At 66.4% G+C, this 18,593-nt stretch overlaps 1 protein-coding gene across 1 annotated transcript; it reads right to left on the reverse strand.

Annotated features, from left to right (window-relative positions):
* Positions 1-7: 7 nt before the first annotated feature.
* Positions 8-14,753, reverse strand: SLC38A3 (solute carrier family 38 member 3). The gene is made up of 16 exons (XM_049826736.1): positions 14,642-14,753; positions 6,647-6,798; positions 6,405-6,489; positions 6,195-6,310; positions 5,604-5,677; positions 5,431-5,523; positions 5,258-5,339; positions 4,304-4,386; positions 4,090-4,148; positions 3,447-3,620; positions 3,232-3,311; positions 2,735-2,835; positions 2,509-2,633; positions 2,083-2,227; positions 1,488-1,591; positions 8-1,389 (listed from the first exon to the last, which is right to left on the reverse strand). Exons 2-16 carry the CDS (start codon positions 6,754-6,756, stop codon positions 1,285-1,287), a joined length of 1,536 nt encoding a protein of 511 aa, XP_049682693.1. The 5' UTR covers positions 6,757-6,798; positions 14,642-14,753; the 3' UTR covers positions 8-1,284.
* Between the last annotated feature and the right edge of the window lie 3,840 nt (positions 14,754-18,593).

Here is an 18,593-nt window from a genome sequence, read left to right on the forward strand (position 1 = left end):
AAAGATCTACTCTTATATACAGTATTTATAAAAAGCATCCCAGCCTCCACCACCCCAGTAAAAAAATACGTCTCTTATGTACTTTGCCGCAGGACAGCCCCCCCCCAGACGTGCTGCCCACCCTGACAGGTTGCCCCCCCCATGCTGGGAAGGGAGGTGGGGGGGTGGGAGAGCTGCTCTCTGGGTTTTGGCATGGTGTGGGGCATCCCAGCAGCATGGATGGATGGATGGAAGGATGGGTGGGTGCGTGGGTGACTGGGAGAGGGCTGCGGGGGCCTGGGTGCTGGCCCTGGGTGCAAGGCAAGCAGGGCCAGGTTGGGTTGTGGGGGTGCCCATCACCCTGGCATCTGGGCATGCAGACAGGGGGGTGGCTCCGGAGCCCCGAGCTGGCCCCCAGTGAGCACTGCTCCCAGCCCCCTACCTGCACCCCTCGGGGGGGCCAGGCCCTGGCAAGCCAAGCCACAGCACAGGCAGGATGCCAGCGGGCACCAAGCCCCCGGTGGGCATGCCACCTCCCCAAAGCGATGCGGCCAGTCCCCAAGCATGACCTGGGGGTCACCAGGGTCCCATCCGTGGGCACCGAGAGCCAACTGTTCCCCCGGCAGGCTCAAGAGCAGCGGGCTGGGTACGGCCAGCCGCGGTGGCAGGACCACACTTGCCCGCAGGGGCCGGGGTGCCCCCGTGATGCCACAGCACCGGGGTGGCATCTCGCCAGGGACCGGGGGATGGCAGGGGAAGAGGGTGGGTGGCTTGGGCACGGGCACTGCCACAGGTCCGACTACCCCGCTAGACTCCAGCCCCCCGTAGACACTGTTCATCAGGGCTCTCGATGCTGTCTGGGGGGGCCAGAAAAGTGCCCTGGTCCTTGGCCCCCACGGCGGGCAGTGCCCCGCGCCCCTGGCAGTGCCCGCTGCCGGCGGCTCTGGGTGTGCAGAGACGAGCTCCACCTGACAGCCAGCTCCTGGTGAGGTAGGGCAGTATTATTCTCCCCATTTTACAGACGGGGAAACTGAGGCGCGGAGCAGGAAAGGTACCCGCTGGAGCGGGGTGGGGGCACAGCACCTGCCCCAGGCTCACTGCCCCATCCTGGGCACAGGTCGGGGGGGGTCCCCGCGCCTGCCGTGGCTCATGCCCCCTCACCACCGCCGCGGGTGATGGGCAGCGACGGCGGAAGGTCCCCAGGGAAGCCCGGCAGGGCCGTGGCACAGGGGCTGAGCCCCGGGGCCGGCTCTCCCTGGGGCACCGGTGGGTGGGGGGAAGGTTGGCGTGGGCACCTGGTGCTGGCTAGTGGCTGCCGCCGCTCTTCCCCCCCCCTGTGGCCCAGTCGATGATGATGAAGCTCAAGCTCATGACCATGAAGAGCACCCCGAGGAGGGCGAAGCAGGCAGCCTGCGGGGACAGGGAAGCAGGTCAGGGACAGCCAGGGCGACAGGGTCCCCAGCCCAGCCTTGGGACCCCCATCCCTGTCGTCCCCCTCCCATGCTTACCAAGATTTTGGGGGTGGAGCGCAGCGGCTCCTTGTCCTTGGGCATGATGCGGATGTAGAAGATGGCAGGGAAGATGAAGATGAGGCAGGGAGCGGAGGTGGCACCTGGAGCAGACAGGGACGGAGGGGGCAGGGGGCCCCCGCCCCACGGCTCAGCCCTCCCAGCCCCGCTGCCAGGCCAGGTCCTGTCCCCCTGCCTGCCACCGCCGCCGGCCCTGGCAAAGCCTTCCAGGAACCCAGGGACGCCGTGTCCTGGCCCTGTCCCCATGCCCCTCCCCGCAACCAGGGCCTTGGCACGGAGCCGGGTGCTGATGGGGGGGGAGCCTGGCTTGGGGGATCAAGGGAAATACCCAGGGGAAGAGCAAGTGCTGGCCAGCAGCGTGGCAATCGGCCGGCAACCCCTGCGGGAACCAGCTTGCCGGGACAGGGCCAGGGCTAGGAACCCCCACACATCACCTGGTCCCGGCACGGTGAGAAGGGGAAACTGAGGCACGGGGGGTCAGGCAAAGCCCAGCACCAGGCAGGGGCAGGGGCTGGCATGCTGCCCACGACACCCGGTGCCTGCAAAGGGACAGGAGCGGGGTGCTGCCACGCACCGATCAAGCCGAAGATGCCAAGGATGGAGGGGGCGAAGATGACCAAGAGGTTGATGAAGGTCAGCAGGACCACGGCGATGGTGACGTGGCGGATCCAGCTGAAGTCCTTTCCTTGGAACAGCATCTGCTGGATGGCCCGGCGCACCTGGGGACAGGGATGGGGTGTCATGCTCCATCCTTGAAGCCAGGGCCCATCCCATCCCCTGTCCCCACAGGCTGGATGGTACCCAGCATCCCTTCCCAGCCCTGTCCCCACAGCCCTGCCAGTCCCTGTCACCCCCTCCCCTGCCTCAGCCCTGTCCCCGACACCCAGCCTGTCCCGTTCCCCAGTGCCTGCAGACCCACCGATCCCTGCCACCCTGACCCCGGGCTTCGGCCCCATCACTGCCTCAGTTTCCCCTCTCAAAGCCCCATGAGGCCACTCACCGGGAAGAGGACGATGGGAACGGTGAGGGTGACAGCCGTCAGCACGGCCACCCGCACGCACAGGATGAGCACGTCGAAGGGGTCCACTTTGTTGTACGTGTGCAGCAGCTCCGACTCCACCCGGCCTGCAGGCACCGGCGGGGGACCGCTGGGTGAGCCCCAACACCGCCACCCCCCCGGTGCCGGCATGTCGGCAGGGCCCCCAGCCCCCTCCCCGAGGACTCACCGTAGAACGTGAGGTAGCCGAAGAGGGCGGCCAAGAAGTACATGAGGTACATGACCATGATGGAGATGTTGGAGATGCACTGCATCTTCTTCTTAGAGGGGCTGCAGGAGACGGCGGGCTCAGCACGGCCCCCCACGGCCCAGCCCACCCCATGGCACCTGCTGGCACTGAGCACCCACCCAGCAAGGAGGGGTGATGCCGAAGCACCCTGGGGTGCACGGGGGCTATGCAGAGAGGGGCTGCGTCCCCCTTCCTGGGCTGTGTGGTGGGTTGGATCACCCACCACCAACCAGCCACGCACCCCCCCACCCACCCCAGGTTATATCACCAATCTCCTGGGGGTGATATCACCCACTACCCACCCACCCATCCCAGGATCATATCACCCACCTCCCCACGATGCCCCAGCACAGGTCCCACAGCCAGATGGCACTGCCTTTGGGTGGGTGCCGGATGAAGCCCACCCCTCCCTGTGGGTGCCCCCGCCCAGGACTCACTTCTTCAACTCGGTGTAGATGGGCAGGACCTCAGGGTGGCAGACGAAGGCGAAGGCCATGATGGGGATGGTGTATGCCGTCTGCGCGAGAGAAGGGTGGCTGAGCGCCGGGGGCCAAGCTGGTGGGTGCCACCAGCGCTTGGGACCACCCACCTTCATGGGGCACACAGGGTGGGGGCTCACCCGGAGCCCCAGGGGTGCATCCCAGGTCCCTACCTGGGAGTTCAGGGTGAAGAAGCTGGGGGTGCAGGTGCCCTCGTCAGGCGCCTGGAGGACGGTGTAGCCATTCTGGTAGTCACTGGTGCTGACAGGGGTGACGTTGAGGCTGCCCGTGAAGTTCCCCTCCTGCTCGGGGAGCGGGCAGGGGATCTGGAACTTCTTGTAGATGACCTGGGGTATGGGGGACATGGGGACGGTCAGTGCCCGGTGTCACCACCCCCCAGAACCGGCTGCCCAAGCCAGCACTGCACCCAGCGGGAGGGTGGCCCTGCAGGGACCCCTCTATGGGGCGCCCTTTAGCTGGCGGTGCCCTGCAGTGATGCTGGCCCCCCTGCCTGCCCCTGCCAGGGTGGGCAGTGGGCAGAGTGGGGCAGTGGCACGTGGAAGGGCCGCACGTGCCATTCTCCCCCCGGCACCCTTTCCTTTTCCCTCTCCCCAGCACTCGGCTCCTTCAGCCAAAAATAACCCAGCAGCGTGACAGCACTGCCACAACATCTCCACAGCCCGGAGCGCCCACTGTCCCCGCTGCCCCCACTGTCACCATAGCACGCAGCCTGGCCGAGCACCGGCGGAGCCACGCACGCTGGCAGAAGGGATGCTTGGCATCCCAAGCCACTGGCACGTGCCAGCAGGTACTCACCGAGATGAGGAAGAAGCCCATACAGCTGAGGGAGAAGCCACTGGCGTAGCCGAGGTAGCCTAGGGAGGGATAAGAGCAACTGGTGGGTGCGGGCAGGACCCTCATGCTGGCTGGGTGTCCCCTCCTTGCCCACCACCCCCAGGCTGGCATCGTCACCCTGCCAGAGCCCCGGGTGCCAGACCCTGGTGCCACAGGCAGCATCCCCCTGACTTACCCAGCTGCTTCATGAGGGCCAGGGGCAGGATAACGGTGACGGAAACCAGGATCACCAGGTAGTTCCCGTTCATGTACCAGTCCCTGGAAGCAGAGGGCCTGCTCACTGCCCCGCTCTGCCGGGGCACGGGACGCACAGGCAGCCATCGGCGGCGGGGCTGTCTGCCATCCATGGGGACCTCGGAGCTGGCAGCTCCAGGGACACTGGCATCCCCTGAGGCTAGCATCCCTGCTGTGCTGTGCAGTGACCCCTGAAATGGTGTCCCTGGGGACCCCTGAGGCCAGCATCCCTGGGGACCCTTGAGCTCAGCATCCCTGGGGACCCTTGAGCTGGGGTCTTACCTAACCCCCATAGTGGTGCATCCGCAAGGGCTAGAGGTGCTGCGGGCAGGCTGAGAACTGCTGTTCTCAGCACATGTTTGCCTGCGGGCAGCCTGGGGTACCAGCATCTGCAAGGTGCTCAGCCAGGTCCTCAACACCCCATGCTCCCGGCTGCCCGTGGAGCAGGACCCCTGCCCAGCCCTGGTCTCATGTGCGATCGAGTGCCCAGAGCAGCCAGGGTTGAGCCTGGCTTGGACGCCCAGTCCCAGACTGGTGGAGGTCCCAGTGGCAGCTCTGCCCAGCATCTGCCCGGCTCTCACCCCCCATGCTGCCGGGTGGGGATGCAGGAATGGGGTGGAGGGGACCCATTCCCAACCAGAGCCCCCGTCCCCCACCCCGCAGCCTCGGGCTCTGCTCAAGGAGGAAAGCCTGATCCCAAGGGGATGTGAGGAGCAGGGATTGGAAGTTCAGCCTGGTTTAATCCCACCCCGGGGCTTATTCAGCACTGACGGTTATCAAAAATAGTAGTGGCTTAATGGCACTAAATCCCTGCCATGGGCTGCACAGCTGGAGACGAAGCCCCGGCGCCTGCCCGGAGGAAGGCATGCAGGCAGCGTGGGCAGGAGGCACTCACGTGGTCTTCTCCTCCAGGTTGAGAAAGGTCTGGATGACGAGAGGCACTTCGGATTTGACGATGTACAGGTAGCTGGACATGGCTGCGGGGCAGACCAAGGTCATGCTGCGCCAGCGTGCTCCGGTCCCGTCCCGTCCCTGCCCCGCCGCGTCCCCCCCCAGCCCCGTCCTCACCTCCGATGTTCTGCAGCGTGATGGCAATGGCCGCGGCCAGCTTCCCTGGCGTGCCGAAGGCTCGGTAGCCCAGCTGCTCGTAGGCGCGGATGCCTGCGGGACGGGGAGCAGTGGCGGGGTGAGGGTCGGGAGGGGACCCCCTGGCACGGCCCCTTTGGGGACCCGGCACTCACCCACGATGCCCGAGGACTTGAGCAGCAGGTGGATGGAGTAGCTGGAGAGCAGGGCCACCGCCGTCAGGAGGAAGCTGCGAGAGGACAGCACCGTCACCAGCGGGTCACAGCACCGGGCTTGGACAGAGCCGTGGGGCAAACCCCGCGCAGGCAGGCTCTGCCTGCAGGCAGCCGTCCTGGCGGGCCACCCGGCCCCTTGCGCTGGCACCAGCTGGGTGTTCACGCGGCGGATGGGCCGCAGGGTGTGGGCACCCCACAGCCATGGGGCTGCCCTAGCCCTGTGGGTCCATGTCCCCACACCCAAGGGGAGCCGGCACCCGAGTTCTTTGGGTCACATGGGGAAATCTGCTCTCGTATTAAGGAATTTAAGCCTTCATCCTCCTCCTCCCCAGTGGGGCACAGCACCCAGCAAGGGCAGACAGGCTTATGCCAGGGACGGGCATTGCTGAGGCAGAAGAACACCAGCCCCTGCATCACCCCAAGCCCTGGACTCCTTTCTCGCCTGCATCCCTGGCACCCACTGATCCCCTTGGAGGAGCCCCCCACACCTGGACCCCCCCACCCACGCCCACACAGGTGTGCAGCACTCACAGGAAGAGGATGATGCCGGTGTTGGCCATGGCATAGGCCAGCCCCAGGATGCCGCTGCCCATGATGGCATTGCTCAGGTTGAAGACGGACATCCCAAAAGACGTCTTCCCTTCGAACTGCAGGAGACACAATGGGGAGGGGACGCACCGGTCACACCGTGAGCTACCCCCATCCCACCACCACCACCACGGTGCCCGTGACCATACTCACATCGGTGAAGTGCGTCTGCTTCTTCTCGGCGCCATGGGGCAGGAACTCCTCCATCTCCGCTGTGCCAGACTGGTTCTCCTCAAACCTGGCCGCCGGAGGGAGGGGGGTGAGGTTGAAGCAGAGCCGGAGTCTGCCATGCCCCTCCCTGTGTCCGGGCAGCACTGGCTGGCATCGTAATGGCAGGGAGCAGCCGGGAGGACCTGCCAAACCCCTGGCACCCCTACTTGTCCCAGGGCCCCTACCTGTCACCTGCCAGCGAGGGGACAGCGGAGGCGGTGAGCGCGGTCGCATGCTTCCCATTGGGCACCAGCTCCACCATCTCGGCCTGGAGGGGCACGTCCGTGGTGTCCATGGTGGGGAGGTGGCTGGGCTCGCTGCAGGCTCTCCTCAGGCTCTGCAAGAGGGGGGCAACAGGGGTCCGGCTCTGGGCAGGAGCACAGGAGGTGCTGGCATGGGGTCCCGTAAGTCCCGCATCCACCTGGGATGCTTGAGTCGGGTTCAGCACCGGTGCTGGTGGCACCACAGAGACGGGCACCCAGGGATGACAGGGATGCCTGGCCGGGCATCACCATGGCTGGACTTCTCCCTTCTGTTTGTTCAGCACACAACGCCCCATGGAGCTCACCCCAGCTCCGACAGCCCCACGAGGGTCCTCAGGTGGGACTGTCCCCTGGCCCTGCCAGCCATCCCACAGCCCACCCCGCGGGGACGCTCCGCTCCCCTGCCCGCAGCACGGCGCCAGCCCAGCCCCGGAGCCTCCGTCCGCGACGCCTGCCCACCTCCGCTCCCCTGCCCGCAGGTCTCAGCTCCACGCCTCAGTTTCCCCTCCTGGAGATGGGTGCCGACAGGCGAGCGGGGGCGTTTGGGAGGGCAGCTGGGGACGGGGTGGGGAGCTCAGGGACCCCCCAGCCACCGCTGTTACGTAAAGCCCGCGGCACTGCCCAGAGCGAAGGGCTCGCCCGCGTCCCGCCGCCCCGAGGACGGTGCTGCCGGGGTGCCAAGGCAGGGGGCTCAGGGGCACGTCAGGGCCGGACAAACGGAGCAGGAAAGAGCGCGGGGCCGGGAGACAGCTCCTTGGCAGGGGAAGGCGGCCGGGCTGCCGAGCGCGGGATGCCTTGGCACGCCGCACAAAGCTGCCTCTGTGCGAGCCCCAGCCCTCCCCGCCCCGCTGGGAAACGGCACAGGGTGGCTTTCTGGGGCAGGCTGGCAGCCGGGGTAGGGTCCCCCTGCCACCCTGGGGGGCTGGGGTCCTGTCCGGCCGGCTGGGGGGGCTCCACATTGGGGCCACGTCTGGCCGAGGGATGACGGCACCCGGCCCGAGGCGAGGGCTGGCCGGGATGCGGTGCAGTCCCCAACCCCAGGAGGATCCTGCTGCCCCATCACCCCGGTGCCTGGGGTCCCGGCGGGTGCCCATCTTTGTGCTCCCAGGGGATCGGTGGACCTGGGGACCAGGCGAATCTTCCTGCGGCACTGTGGGGGCAAGAAGACACCAGGGACAGCAGCCCCCGCCCCGGCACGCAGGGGAAGGATGACATGGCGAGGTGTGGGTGCCAGCACCTCCAGGCTCCTGAGCCGCTGCCCTGCCTGTCCCTGCCCATCCAGGCCACCGAGGAGACCAGGCAGGGTCATCCCAGGCCACGCGTCGGCTGCCAGCACTGCTGGGGGGGCCGAGCCCCTAAGGCTGGCCCTGGGGGCGGGGGGGGGCACGGCTGGGCCACCCTGCCTGCGGCACCCAGCCCAGTGGGGAAACTGAGGCGAGGCCCAGGCCAGCGGGAACCAGAGCAGGGAGGCTCAGCCGTGCAGGGGAAAAGAGGGAAGCGCAGGGCGGGCGCTGGGCGATGATTTATCCCCTCTGCTAGGCCTCTGCTTGGGCCGGATCCAGGCACGAACAAGGCTGCCAGCACGTCCAAACGCCACCGTTAACTCTGCGCCTTCCCGCCGCCACAGGCGGGCATCACCGAACCCACCGCTCCCGGTGCTGGGCTCGAGAGGGGCCACCGGATCCCCAGTGCTCCATCACCTCCCCGAACCCCCCCAGCACCGCCGGCCTGCCCGCAGGCAGGGCTCCGCTGCCTCCCACCCGTGGCAGGCAGGAGCTGCCCCGCTCCCCCTGCCCGCTCCCCCACGGGCGCCGGGGAGGCTGGGCGCTCTCCTCTGCAGCCCCTTTCTTCTCCCAGGTTATAATTACACCTCGCAGGGCGGCTCAGGAAATACCAGCTTCTTCCCCCGAGTGCCTCTCGGAATAGCAAGCGGCACGGCCGGGCTCATTTCGCATGCACCGGGCTTAGCACCGCCACCCAGACGCTTCCTCCCGCCGGGCAGCCCTGGCACAGCCCTGGCACAGCCCTGGCACAGTCCCGGCACAGTTCGCTGCCACCTCCCCGGCCAGCCCCGGCCTTTGCCCCTTGGCCAGGGTCTCCCAGCAGCGGTGGCCAGGGAAGGGGGGGGGGGGGAGATGAAAGGGGAGGGAACGGGAGATGCTTCGATCGGGCAGAGCGTGCCCTGCCTGTCGCTGTTTGCCTTGCGATAAGGCTGGGCAGAACAGCAAATACATGGAGTGGCGGATGGCCCCAGGGGGGTGGCGTGGGTCCCCCCCCAGGGCTGGGGGCAGCGGGTTCACCCCTGTCCCTGTGTGCCCACCTCAGCTGGGGACCTTCTGTTCCGGGCAAAGAGCATCTTGCCCGGGATCTCTTCCCGTGGCCTGCCGGCCCCGAGAGCCCCAGCCCACCGCGGGGCTGCCATGCTGCCACACGGACGGGATGCTGCCGTCCTCGCTGCCGCATCGGGCAGCACGTGTGCCGCCTGGCATCGTCCCCCTCCTGACCGCCAGCCCCAGCGCCCGCTCGCCCACCCTGACGGCATGGGCACTGCCACATGCGTGGGCACAGAACCCCCCCGCCGCTGTGGCCCCCCGGGGCCATGTCCCTGGAGGTGCTGAGCCAGCTGCACTAGTTTCCCGGCGTGCGCCTCTCCGCTGCCTGCCGGCTCTGGGTGACAAGGACGGTGACAGCCTCGCTGCACTGAGACCTCCCACCTCTCCCTACCCAGTCCCGGCTCTCCGGGGCTGCTCCTGCTGCCCCACCGCTCGGAGACACCAGGGACACGTCCACCCCACCAACCCTCCGGCATGGCCAGGCAGCCTGAGCCGGGCCCCAGTGCCGTCCCGCAGCCCCCCCCGCGTGGAACGCCGAGCAGTATGCATAGGGCGGCACGTACCCTCCCCGCCGGCCACGTCTGCGCACCAGGGGAGGCTACGTTTGGTCTCGCACGCCGCGTCCCGGCCAGCATAGATGCCTTCCCCCGCCTCGCCGGGATGGGGACACGTGTGTGGGGCGGCAGGGCTCCCAAATCCCTTCCCTGCCCTGGCAGGCAGGCAGCAGGCAGCGCTGGGCTCGCTCCGGGGGCCAAGGGCACCCCAGCGGGGGATCCGGTCCTGGAAGGGGCTGCATCCCTCCGCCCGACACCTCGCTTCCACGCAGACTTTATTTAAAAGGTGGAAAATCCCAGCTAGGAGCAAGGCACACCCGGGAACGGGTGGGCTGGGGCAGGGGAGCTCTGTCGGCAATGCCAGCGGAATGTGTCGGGTGGGGGGGTCCGTCGCACCCGACAGCGTGGCGAGGAGGACGCGTATCACCCTAGGAAAGCCTGGCCCTTCTGCTGTGCCGGTTCCCCCAGTCAAGCCTCGGCATGGCACGGTCCCCACCAGAGCACACCATGCCGGTGGGAGTACGGCACACACGGCAGCCGCTGCCTGCCAGCCCTGCCCGTGCCACGCGGCACCAGCCCGGGGTGCGATGACCCGCCATGTCCCTGCAGCCCATGACGCCCACCTGTGAGCACCCACCTCTCTCACCCATGGGGGACGAAGGCACCGGGTCTCCCTGGCAGCGACTGGGTGCTTCCCCAGGCCAGGGATCCCTGCAGCGCAGAGACCCCCTCCCCATCTCCTCTCCCTCTGCAGATGAATCCCGGCTAATCCGCCCCAGCTGGGGCCGCGGGACTATTCCGGGTGGTAATCCGGCTTTAGCGCCAAGCCTGCCGCAGCTGCCGGCCTGCGTGCTAACAGCCAGGTACCCCACTGCTGCCGGTGTGTGCCGGGGGGCCAGCGGCAAAGCCCCCCTCCCTGCCTGTGCCCGCCTGCCCAGGTGGCTGTTCGGGTTTCAGCGGAGCCGGGCACGCAGAGGTCTCATGTTCCCTGCAGCTTCGCTGGCAACAGAGCCCTCCCAGAGGGACAGGCAGCATGGGCAAGCAGGCAGGGGCACCAGCTGTGTCCCCCCACTGCCATCAGCCCCCAGCCCCGGCACCGCTGCTGGGCATGGGGTGACCCCCGGCCTGGGGTCCTCAGTCAGTCCCCTGGACTGGGGATGGGGTGACCCCTACCTTGGGCTCCTTGGTCAGCCCCCAGGACCGCTGCTGGGCTCGGGGGGGTGTGGGCAGAGCTGGGGCAACAGCCCGAACCTGGGAGGGTCCCTGAGCATCATCTTGCTGGGGAGGCTGGCCCCAGGAGGGCAGGCACACACAGCGGGGACCCCCCCGCACCTCCCTTTGCCCCTCCACAGAGAACCCTCCCCCGGGACGGCGCTGGGAGCCTGGGTGCTGGGAGCAGAGCCAGCCCGACCCTGCGGGAGCAGGGCCTGCCCTTCCCCCCAAGCACAGGCAGACGTGGCTTCCCCCTGACCTGCCTTCCTAAAATTAGCACCCCAAACCTGTTTTTAAACCTACGGCATTTCTCCCTCCGTACCTCCCGGCCAAGCAGAGGCAGTGCCGTCGTCCCACCTCCCTCGGGGGCAGCAGGCACCCAGAAAGGCAAATTTGGCTATGCAGGGGCACGGCTGTGCACCTCACCTTTGGGGTGAGGACTCTGGGGTGTACCCCCCCATGTGCATGGGGACAATGGCAGCCGTGGGGAGGGACGACTGGAGACAACCTGCCCAGTGCATGGCTGGAAAGCCCCTCGGGGTAGCCCCACTGCAGACCCTCCCCAAATAGACCTGCTGGAGACCTTCATGAGATAGCCCCAGTAGACAGCCATGCCAGACCCCCCACTCGTGGTCCCAGCAGGAGCTGGGCAGTGCAGTCACCAGTCCTGGGCTCACCTAGCCCCAGGGCAACCAGGGGTTTCAGCCCCAAACACCACACCATGGCTCAGGCTCAGTCTAGGCGATGCCCCCCGCGCTCCAGCCAGAGCAGAGCTGGCAGCAGCAAGAAGGAGCAAGTGGCTCTCAAAGGCACTGTCCCGGCTAGCTGGGCTGTGGCGGCTACGACACCTGCCCTGGCAGCTCCAGACTCTCCCCACCACACCATGCGGGGAGCGGTGTCCACCCAGGGTCTTCCCTCGAAGACCACAAGCAGCACCCCTGTCCTCAGGGACGGCTCTGCCCGATGCTGGGGACGTGCCAGCAAGCAGAGCGTGCTGGTGGCTGGCCTGGCTCGTGGCCACCAGTCCCAGCACCGTTCAGCAGCGAGGGACGTGCTAGGGTCTGAGACACACCAGGGACGGGAAAGGCACCGCAAGGAAGGGGGTGGCAGAGCCAAACATCCCAGGGAGAGCATGGGGAGGGTTTTCCAGCACCAGAGCCATGGCGTGGCTCAGCCACGCCAATCCCATGCTGGTCGTGTGCCCCAGGATGGGGCCACGGGACAGGTACCAGCCACCACCACCACGCCACATCCTCCCACATCCAAGCACTGCTACCAAGGCGAGCTGGGAAGAGTGGTGGGGAAACTGAGGCATGGGTCTGGAGGCCAGGGAGCAGCAGGGGAGCCATGCCCAACACCAGGACAGCCCAGGCTGCCACTGACACAACCCGATGTGGAAGGAAGGTGTTGAGCCCGTGCGAGACAAGGTCAGGCAGCAAAGGTAGCTGGCAGCACGGGGACGGGAGCAGGGATGGGGACAGGGTGGGCACAGCGTGAGGCTCGTGGCACCCAGCGTGGCTCTAGGGGAGGCTCGATGGGACAGCGGCTTGAGCCCAAAGCGTCTCAGCCAGCTTTAGGCTCGATGTTGGGGGTTGCTTTAAATTTAAAGCCAGTGCACTGCCCGTCAGGAGCTCAGGGCCACCAAGGGAGGATGGTGGCGCAGATGGTGGCATTGCAGGGACTGATGGGCAAGTAACGCCTAAAAAAAAAACCACATTAGGTTTTCTATCGCACCTCTGGAGATGTGTTTTGCCTTGGAAGCAAGACGCTTTCCAGGAGTTCCCACTCCCTAAAACAGACCAAGCCTAGGTGGGATGATGTCGAGGGATCAATGGCAAAAAATCCAAGCTGGTATTTGCTGCAGGCAGTGCTGGGGACACCAGGAGGGGCTGGCCTCGTGTGCCCCCCACCACCCCGGCACCCCCAGCACAGCAGTCTGTCCCGACCAGGGGCCAGGACCTGCCCAAGCCCTGTGGGACCACCTCTGCCCCCAGCCCTGCCACTCTCACCAACGGGCCATCCCGCCACCCTGGTGTCCTCTCCCCGGTCCAGGGACAGCAGGACCACGCTGGTTGTCCTCCCACTGGCACAGGGGACTCGGCCAGCCCCGGACCTGCGTCAGTGGCCAGGGAGGCGTGCGGCGGCCGAGACCCACGCGGCGAGGAGGGCCGGGGGCACGGGGGGCCCGTCCTGTCCCCAACCCGCCTCTGTTTTCTCAAGGGCTGCATTTCCAAAGGAGCCCGTGGGATCCCGCTCCTTCCCCCCGTCCCCACGCGCCAAGGAAAATAGGCCTTGCCGGTGCCTGTTTGTTTGCCGTGGCTACGTCCCCGGCGTGTGATTACAGCTGCAGCACGGCCGGGCGCTGCGGGGCCCTTTGCGCCTCGGCCAGGTTCCCCCGTGGTGCCGGCACCCCCCACGCCATCCCCGGGTGAGCCGGGGTGTCCCTGCTGTCCCCCAGCATCCCTGCCCACCGGAGCCAGGGCACACTGGTGCTCGGTCCCTGGAAGACAGGGCACCGTCGCGGGGCACGGAGGGCTTTCTCTGGGGTGCCCCCACAAAGCCGGGGGATGAACGCGTGCCGGTGGCCGGCAGCAGGGACCGGGCAGGTCTAACGGCTCAGCTTGGGCTTGATCCAAACGCCAGTGGAAAATTCCCCGTCTCGTCCACAGCGGCTCGGTGCAGCCATGCCCTCCGCAGCCAGCCAGGGCTCAGCCCCGCGCCAGGGCTCTGCCTTCCCTCCATCCCACCTGCCGGGGATTTGCCGGGTCCCCTGGCTCGCCCGTGCCACCACAGAGCCAGCCCCCGCCACGGGGAGCCTGAGGCCAGCAGCTGCCTGCTGTGCCTCAGTTTCCCCTTGGGGAAGGTTTCTCTCCAGCAGGACATTTGCAAGCCTCCCTGGGCAGAGCAGGCCGCCGTGCCGGCTGGCACGGGACATGCGTGGCCGGTGGGAACGCAATGTGCCGCCTGCTTTTCCACACTGCCGTCCTGGCCAGCCAGGCTCTATAAATACCCCGGCCTGGAGAAGCACCGCACGCACAACCCAGCCAAGGCCCGGCAGCGCCGGTGGCGGCCGGCATCGCTCTCCCCAGCCGTGCCCCCCGCCGTGCACCGCTCCTCGCCCCAGTACCCTGACACCCGATCCCGGCTACGACCGCTTCCAGCCTTAAGAAACATATGTTGTTCCCACGGGGGATTAAAAATTAAAGCAGAAAAAAGGGAAAGAAAAGAGCGTTTGAGGGTTGACGTTGTTATTATTATTACTACCAGAAAAGCGGGCGGTGACGCTGAAGCCCCCCGGCACCGCGCCCCAGGCAGGAGGTTTCCCTGGGCATTTGGGTGGAAAGGGTGCGAGGCAGCGCTCTGCCTTCCCTCTGCCCTCGCAGGATTTGTTACCCACCCGCGGGAGGGTTTCAGCAGCTGGAGAGGGAAGTGGCAGGAGAAAAGCAAAGCAAACAGCCCCGGGGCGCTGCCACCTGCCAGGGCAGCCGGAGCCCCGGAGCCTTTCCCCGGTGCTACCGGGGGCCGGCGGGGGAACTTGTCCGGCTCCGGGAGGAAGAGGAGGAGGAGGAGGAGGAGGAGGAGAAGGGGAGCACCGGGCTCTGCGGGAGGAGAGCGGGGCCGGGTGGGGGACGAAGGGAGATGGGTCGGGGGGGGGAGGAGGACGACGGGACACGGACGACTAAGGGGAGGCGAGGGTTGCGAGCCCCCGGCAGCCTCGAGCCACGGAGTTTCTCGAAGGAGAAGGCAAAAAGCAGGGGGGTGCGTGCAACTGGGGAGACTGGGAAGGACTGGGCGGGGGGACGCACACGACGACTTACCTGCCCCCCTCTCCGGCGGTGCCTCTGCTGCGGGCTGGGGCGAGCAGCCCGCGGTGCCGCGGATTAGAGACTATCCTGCGGCCGTAATCCCGGCGGAGCCGGAGATTAAACCGGAGCCGGGCCCGCCCCCAGAGCAGCGGCTCCCAATCTCCGCGCCGCCGGGACAGCGTCAGGGGCAGCGCCGGGGAGTGACCGGCCGCGGGGCGGGGGGGGAGCGCACCCGGCCCCGGCCCCGGCCCCGGCCCCGCCTCGCCCGCCGCCCCGTCGGCTATCGCCGCCCCACCGGACCTTGGTGCCTCACCGGGCATGGCCATCCCCCGGGCATCACCCACCCACCGGGCATCAGTGCCCCACCGGGCATCGGTACCTCACTAAGCATGCCCACCCCACTGGGCATGGCCACCCCACCCGGCACCGGTGCCCCACCGGGCATCACCACCCCGGTGGCCATCGCTACCCCACCGGGTATTGACGCCCCACCGGGTATCCCTACCCCGAGCACCCGGGGGCTGCTGTCGGAGGCCAGCGGCTGGCTCTCGAAGCGACAGGGCTGTTGCAGTTGCTCTAACCTAACCTGAAGGGCTAAATCCAGCATGCATTGAGGGCGGGTGCTGGGTTTTCTCCCCTCAGAGGGAGGGGCAGAGTCACCCAACAGCTGGGGAAGGTCCTCCCCAGCACCCCCGCAGACAGGTTCTCCCCCCGGTCTGGGAAGCTCTAGCCGTTCCCACGTTAAGCCAGCCCAGCTGGCTGCCCCGATCGAGGTGTCTGCTGCCCCCGCAGTGGCTGCCCTGGCACCTCAGGACACTAGGAGCAAACAATCCGTGTGGGATCATCCCAACGTGACCCGGGGCGGGGGGGGATAGTCTGGTCCCCTCCTCCAGTCTCCATCAAACTTCCCCACTTGAGCTGAAACACCTCTTCTTTCATAGAGACACTATTTTGAGGTCTATCCCCAAGGCAGTGCCCCAAAGAGGAAATTTCTTCACCCAAGAGCATCCCATGCGCTGCAGGGAGAGCCAGGAGCTCCTGGCCAGCCACCAGCTGTGTCCCTGTAGGTTCCCTGCCCCTTCCCAAGGGCTGTCACCTCCACACTGCCTCCTGCTCCTCTGCCCTGCCTGGCTTTTACCTTAGACGAAAATCTTTGGGGTCCACGCTGCAGCGAGGCTGGGGCTTGGTACACCCACCTCCCCATGCAGAGCAGCGAGCCCTGCACAGCCGCCGCACATTGGCAGGACAGCTCCATGCGTTGCTGGGAGGCTTTATTTGTGTTACGCATATCTTTCATAAATCCTCAGGAAGCCTCGGGCGGCCTGGGATGGAAACGATTCCACTGGCCAGCAGCAAGCATCGCCATCAGGCTGGGAGGAGGAAAACCTCCCCTCGCCCCACTGGCAGCAACGGCACCCTCTCGCTCAGCCGTTGCGGGACGTTAAATATTCAGCAGCAGCTCTGCCCTCGCGCTCCTGGCAATCCCGCGGCTCCTGTTACTGCTGCTCTCCTTTGGTCGGAGACATCCATTAACTAATTTCTAATAACAGCAGCATGCGTAACTGCTGAACCAGCGCTGGCTGGCATGCCGGGGGACCGGAGGCAGCTAGGTTTGGCAGGGTGGCAAGGGGGGAGTCGGAGGCACCCAGAGCCATGGACATGGCTGGTTTCAAGCCATCCGCTTAACCCTTTCCCTGCCCCGGCAAATGCGGGCGCCAGCCACGTGGCACCGGTGTGGAGACGCCCTGGGGACAGGCGGCAACGCACCTCGCTGGGGTTTGTAAAAGGAGGCCAAGAGCTGCCGCCCTGTAAGCAAACACGGTCCAGGCAGCTGGGGATGGGGACAGGCAGCACGGCCCCAGGGCACGGGGTGCAGCGCCCGCTGGCAGGGTGGGCATGCTGGGGGGCCAGGGTGTGGGCAGTGACTCAGAGCCTGCCTGCTCCTTCCCAGCCTCCAAATGCCGCCCTTCCCCTTCTCCTGTTGGCACAAATGAAGCCATGCCCCCTTTTCATCATCCTGTCTCTTGCCCAGCGTGTGACAACCCTCTCCATCGTTTCCCCCTTTTCAGCTGAGCAGAGCAGATGCCCACGCCATCCCCACCATGCCCAGCTGAAGCTTTGCAGAAAATCAAAGCAGTGAGGAGGAGGAAAATAGAGCGAAGACATCCCAAACCTCCCAGAGCCTGTCCCAGAGGGTCCCCACACCCTGCAGCCAGCACATGGCGGCTCCAGCCCTGTACAGCCAGGCTGGCCGTACAGGGGGGAGTCGACATGAGGACAGGTCCCCTCGCCACAGCCAGGGGCTGCCTGGGAGAGAGACTGGCTACAACCCTCCTCTCAGCCCCCCAAGGACCCCGGCCGACAGTGCTTCCCCTGCACAGCTCTGGTGGTGTCAGGCCTGTGCCTGGGATCCAGCAGATTGCGAAACTGCAGCCGTGTGGTTTTCTCCAGCCGGCTGGAAAGTTTGACGCCGGATTCCCGTATGTGAGGAGCCTTTGGGGGAGTGCGGCACGGCGCGTCCCGCCGGCAGCATCCTGCCTCGCCGGTGGTGAGGAGCTGAGCACTCTGCCACGCCACAGCCTTCACCTGCAGCCCACCCCCATGCGGTTTGCTTTCTCACCAATTCCCCAGCCAAAAGCTGCCCTATTTTTTATCCTTCAGCCACGCTCGGAGATGGAGCAGATTAAAGTGAACCCATAAATCCCCTTGGCCTCAAGAGCATCCCGGCGTGGGACAAGGGCAGCCAGGACCCGGCCATGAAGGAGTGGGTGCCATGCATGGCCAGAGCATGCTGTCCTTGTCATGCTTGGATTCCCGGCCCGGCCTCTGCGCCTGCTGCCTGCCACTGCCCGCTGTTCCCAGGGCTGAGATGGGAGATGGCAGGAAGATATGGTGGAGATAACAGTTAGATCTGCAGCCCAAGCAGTGTCCCCCCCCGCCACCACCGTGGCCTCTCGAGCAAGAAGCCTCCCGGAGCTTGTCCTTGCCGGGAACATGCCAGCGGGTGCCTCTGATGCACAGACACGGCCCCAGCACCCCTCTCAGCAGCTCTGAGGCCCCCGCTGCGCCCCCCCCCCCCCCCCCGATGCCACTGCCAGCACTGTGCCAGCACTGGGGAGCAAGTGAAAAGGACTGGGGAAGCCGGCGGGGGGCAGCTCCTGGCCCCCTCCCTCGCCCTTGACGGCCGGCTCCCTCGCGGCACACTCTGTCATGTGGCAGGGCACAACAACAACAAGGACTAATTGGTTAATGCGATTTCAAAACATGATTTGCAATTATAACTTGCCAGAGAGCATTCAATGATCCCGCACATCGGGAGAGTGGGTTTTTCTCCTTCGTTTGTTCCTGGAACCTCGAAACCAATTAACTTTACAGAAGCCAGAAGCAAAGCGCTGCTCAGCAGACCTGAAGGGTGGGTTATCTCTGGGCTCAATCGCTTCCCTGCCAAGCGTGGCATCGGGAACCAAGGACCCGAGGACAAGCCCTGGGGTAACCCTGCCACTTCTCCCTGCACCACTGTGGGGTTTGGAGGGAGGTCCTGGGAACCCCCAGCTCCCGCAGCCCCTACCAGGATGCTGGTCCCACACAGGCTCCTCTAGCTTCCAGCCATCAAGCACCACGGTTGCTTGGAAGCGCTTCAGGGCGGGCGGATGCCCTGAGCCTTAAGAGATGGGGACAAACTGTTCCTCTTGGCATAGGGCGACCATCCCCTCTGTCACCTGTCACCTCCGGAGGTGCCGGCAGCAGCCCACTCATCTCTGCCACCCAGGCAGGGCAGCCGTGTCCCCACTGGCCCCGCTGGCCAGGGCCAGGGGCTTTGCTTCCGTGGGCTTGCCATCCTGCAGCAAGGGCTTAAATGCCTTTAAGGCAATTAAGCAAGGACTTAGCAAGGTCTTTAATGCCTTTAAATGCAACTTAAATGCCTTTAAAGCCAAACGAGCCCAAGTGGCTGTGATGCTTTCGA

This window comes from Accipiter gentilis, chromosome 23 (assembly GCF_929443795.1).
Source record: "Accipiter gentilis chromosome 23, bAccGen1.1, whole genome shotgun sequence".
Lineage (NCBI taxonomy): Eukaryota > Metazoa > Chordata > Aves > Accipitriformes > Accipitridae > Astur > Astur gentilis.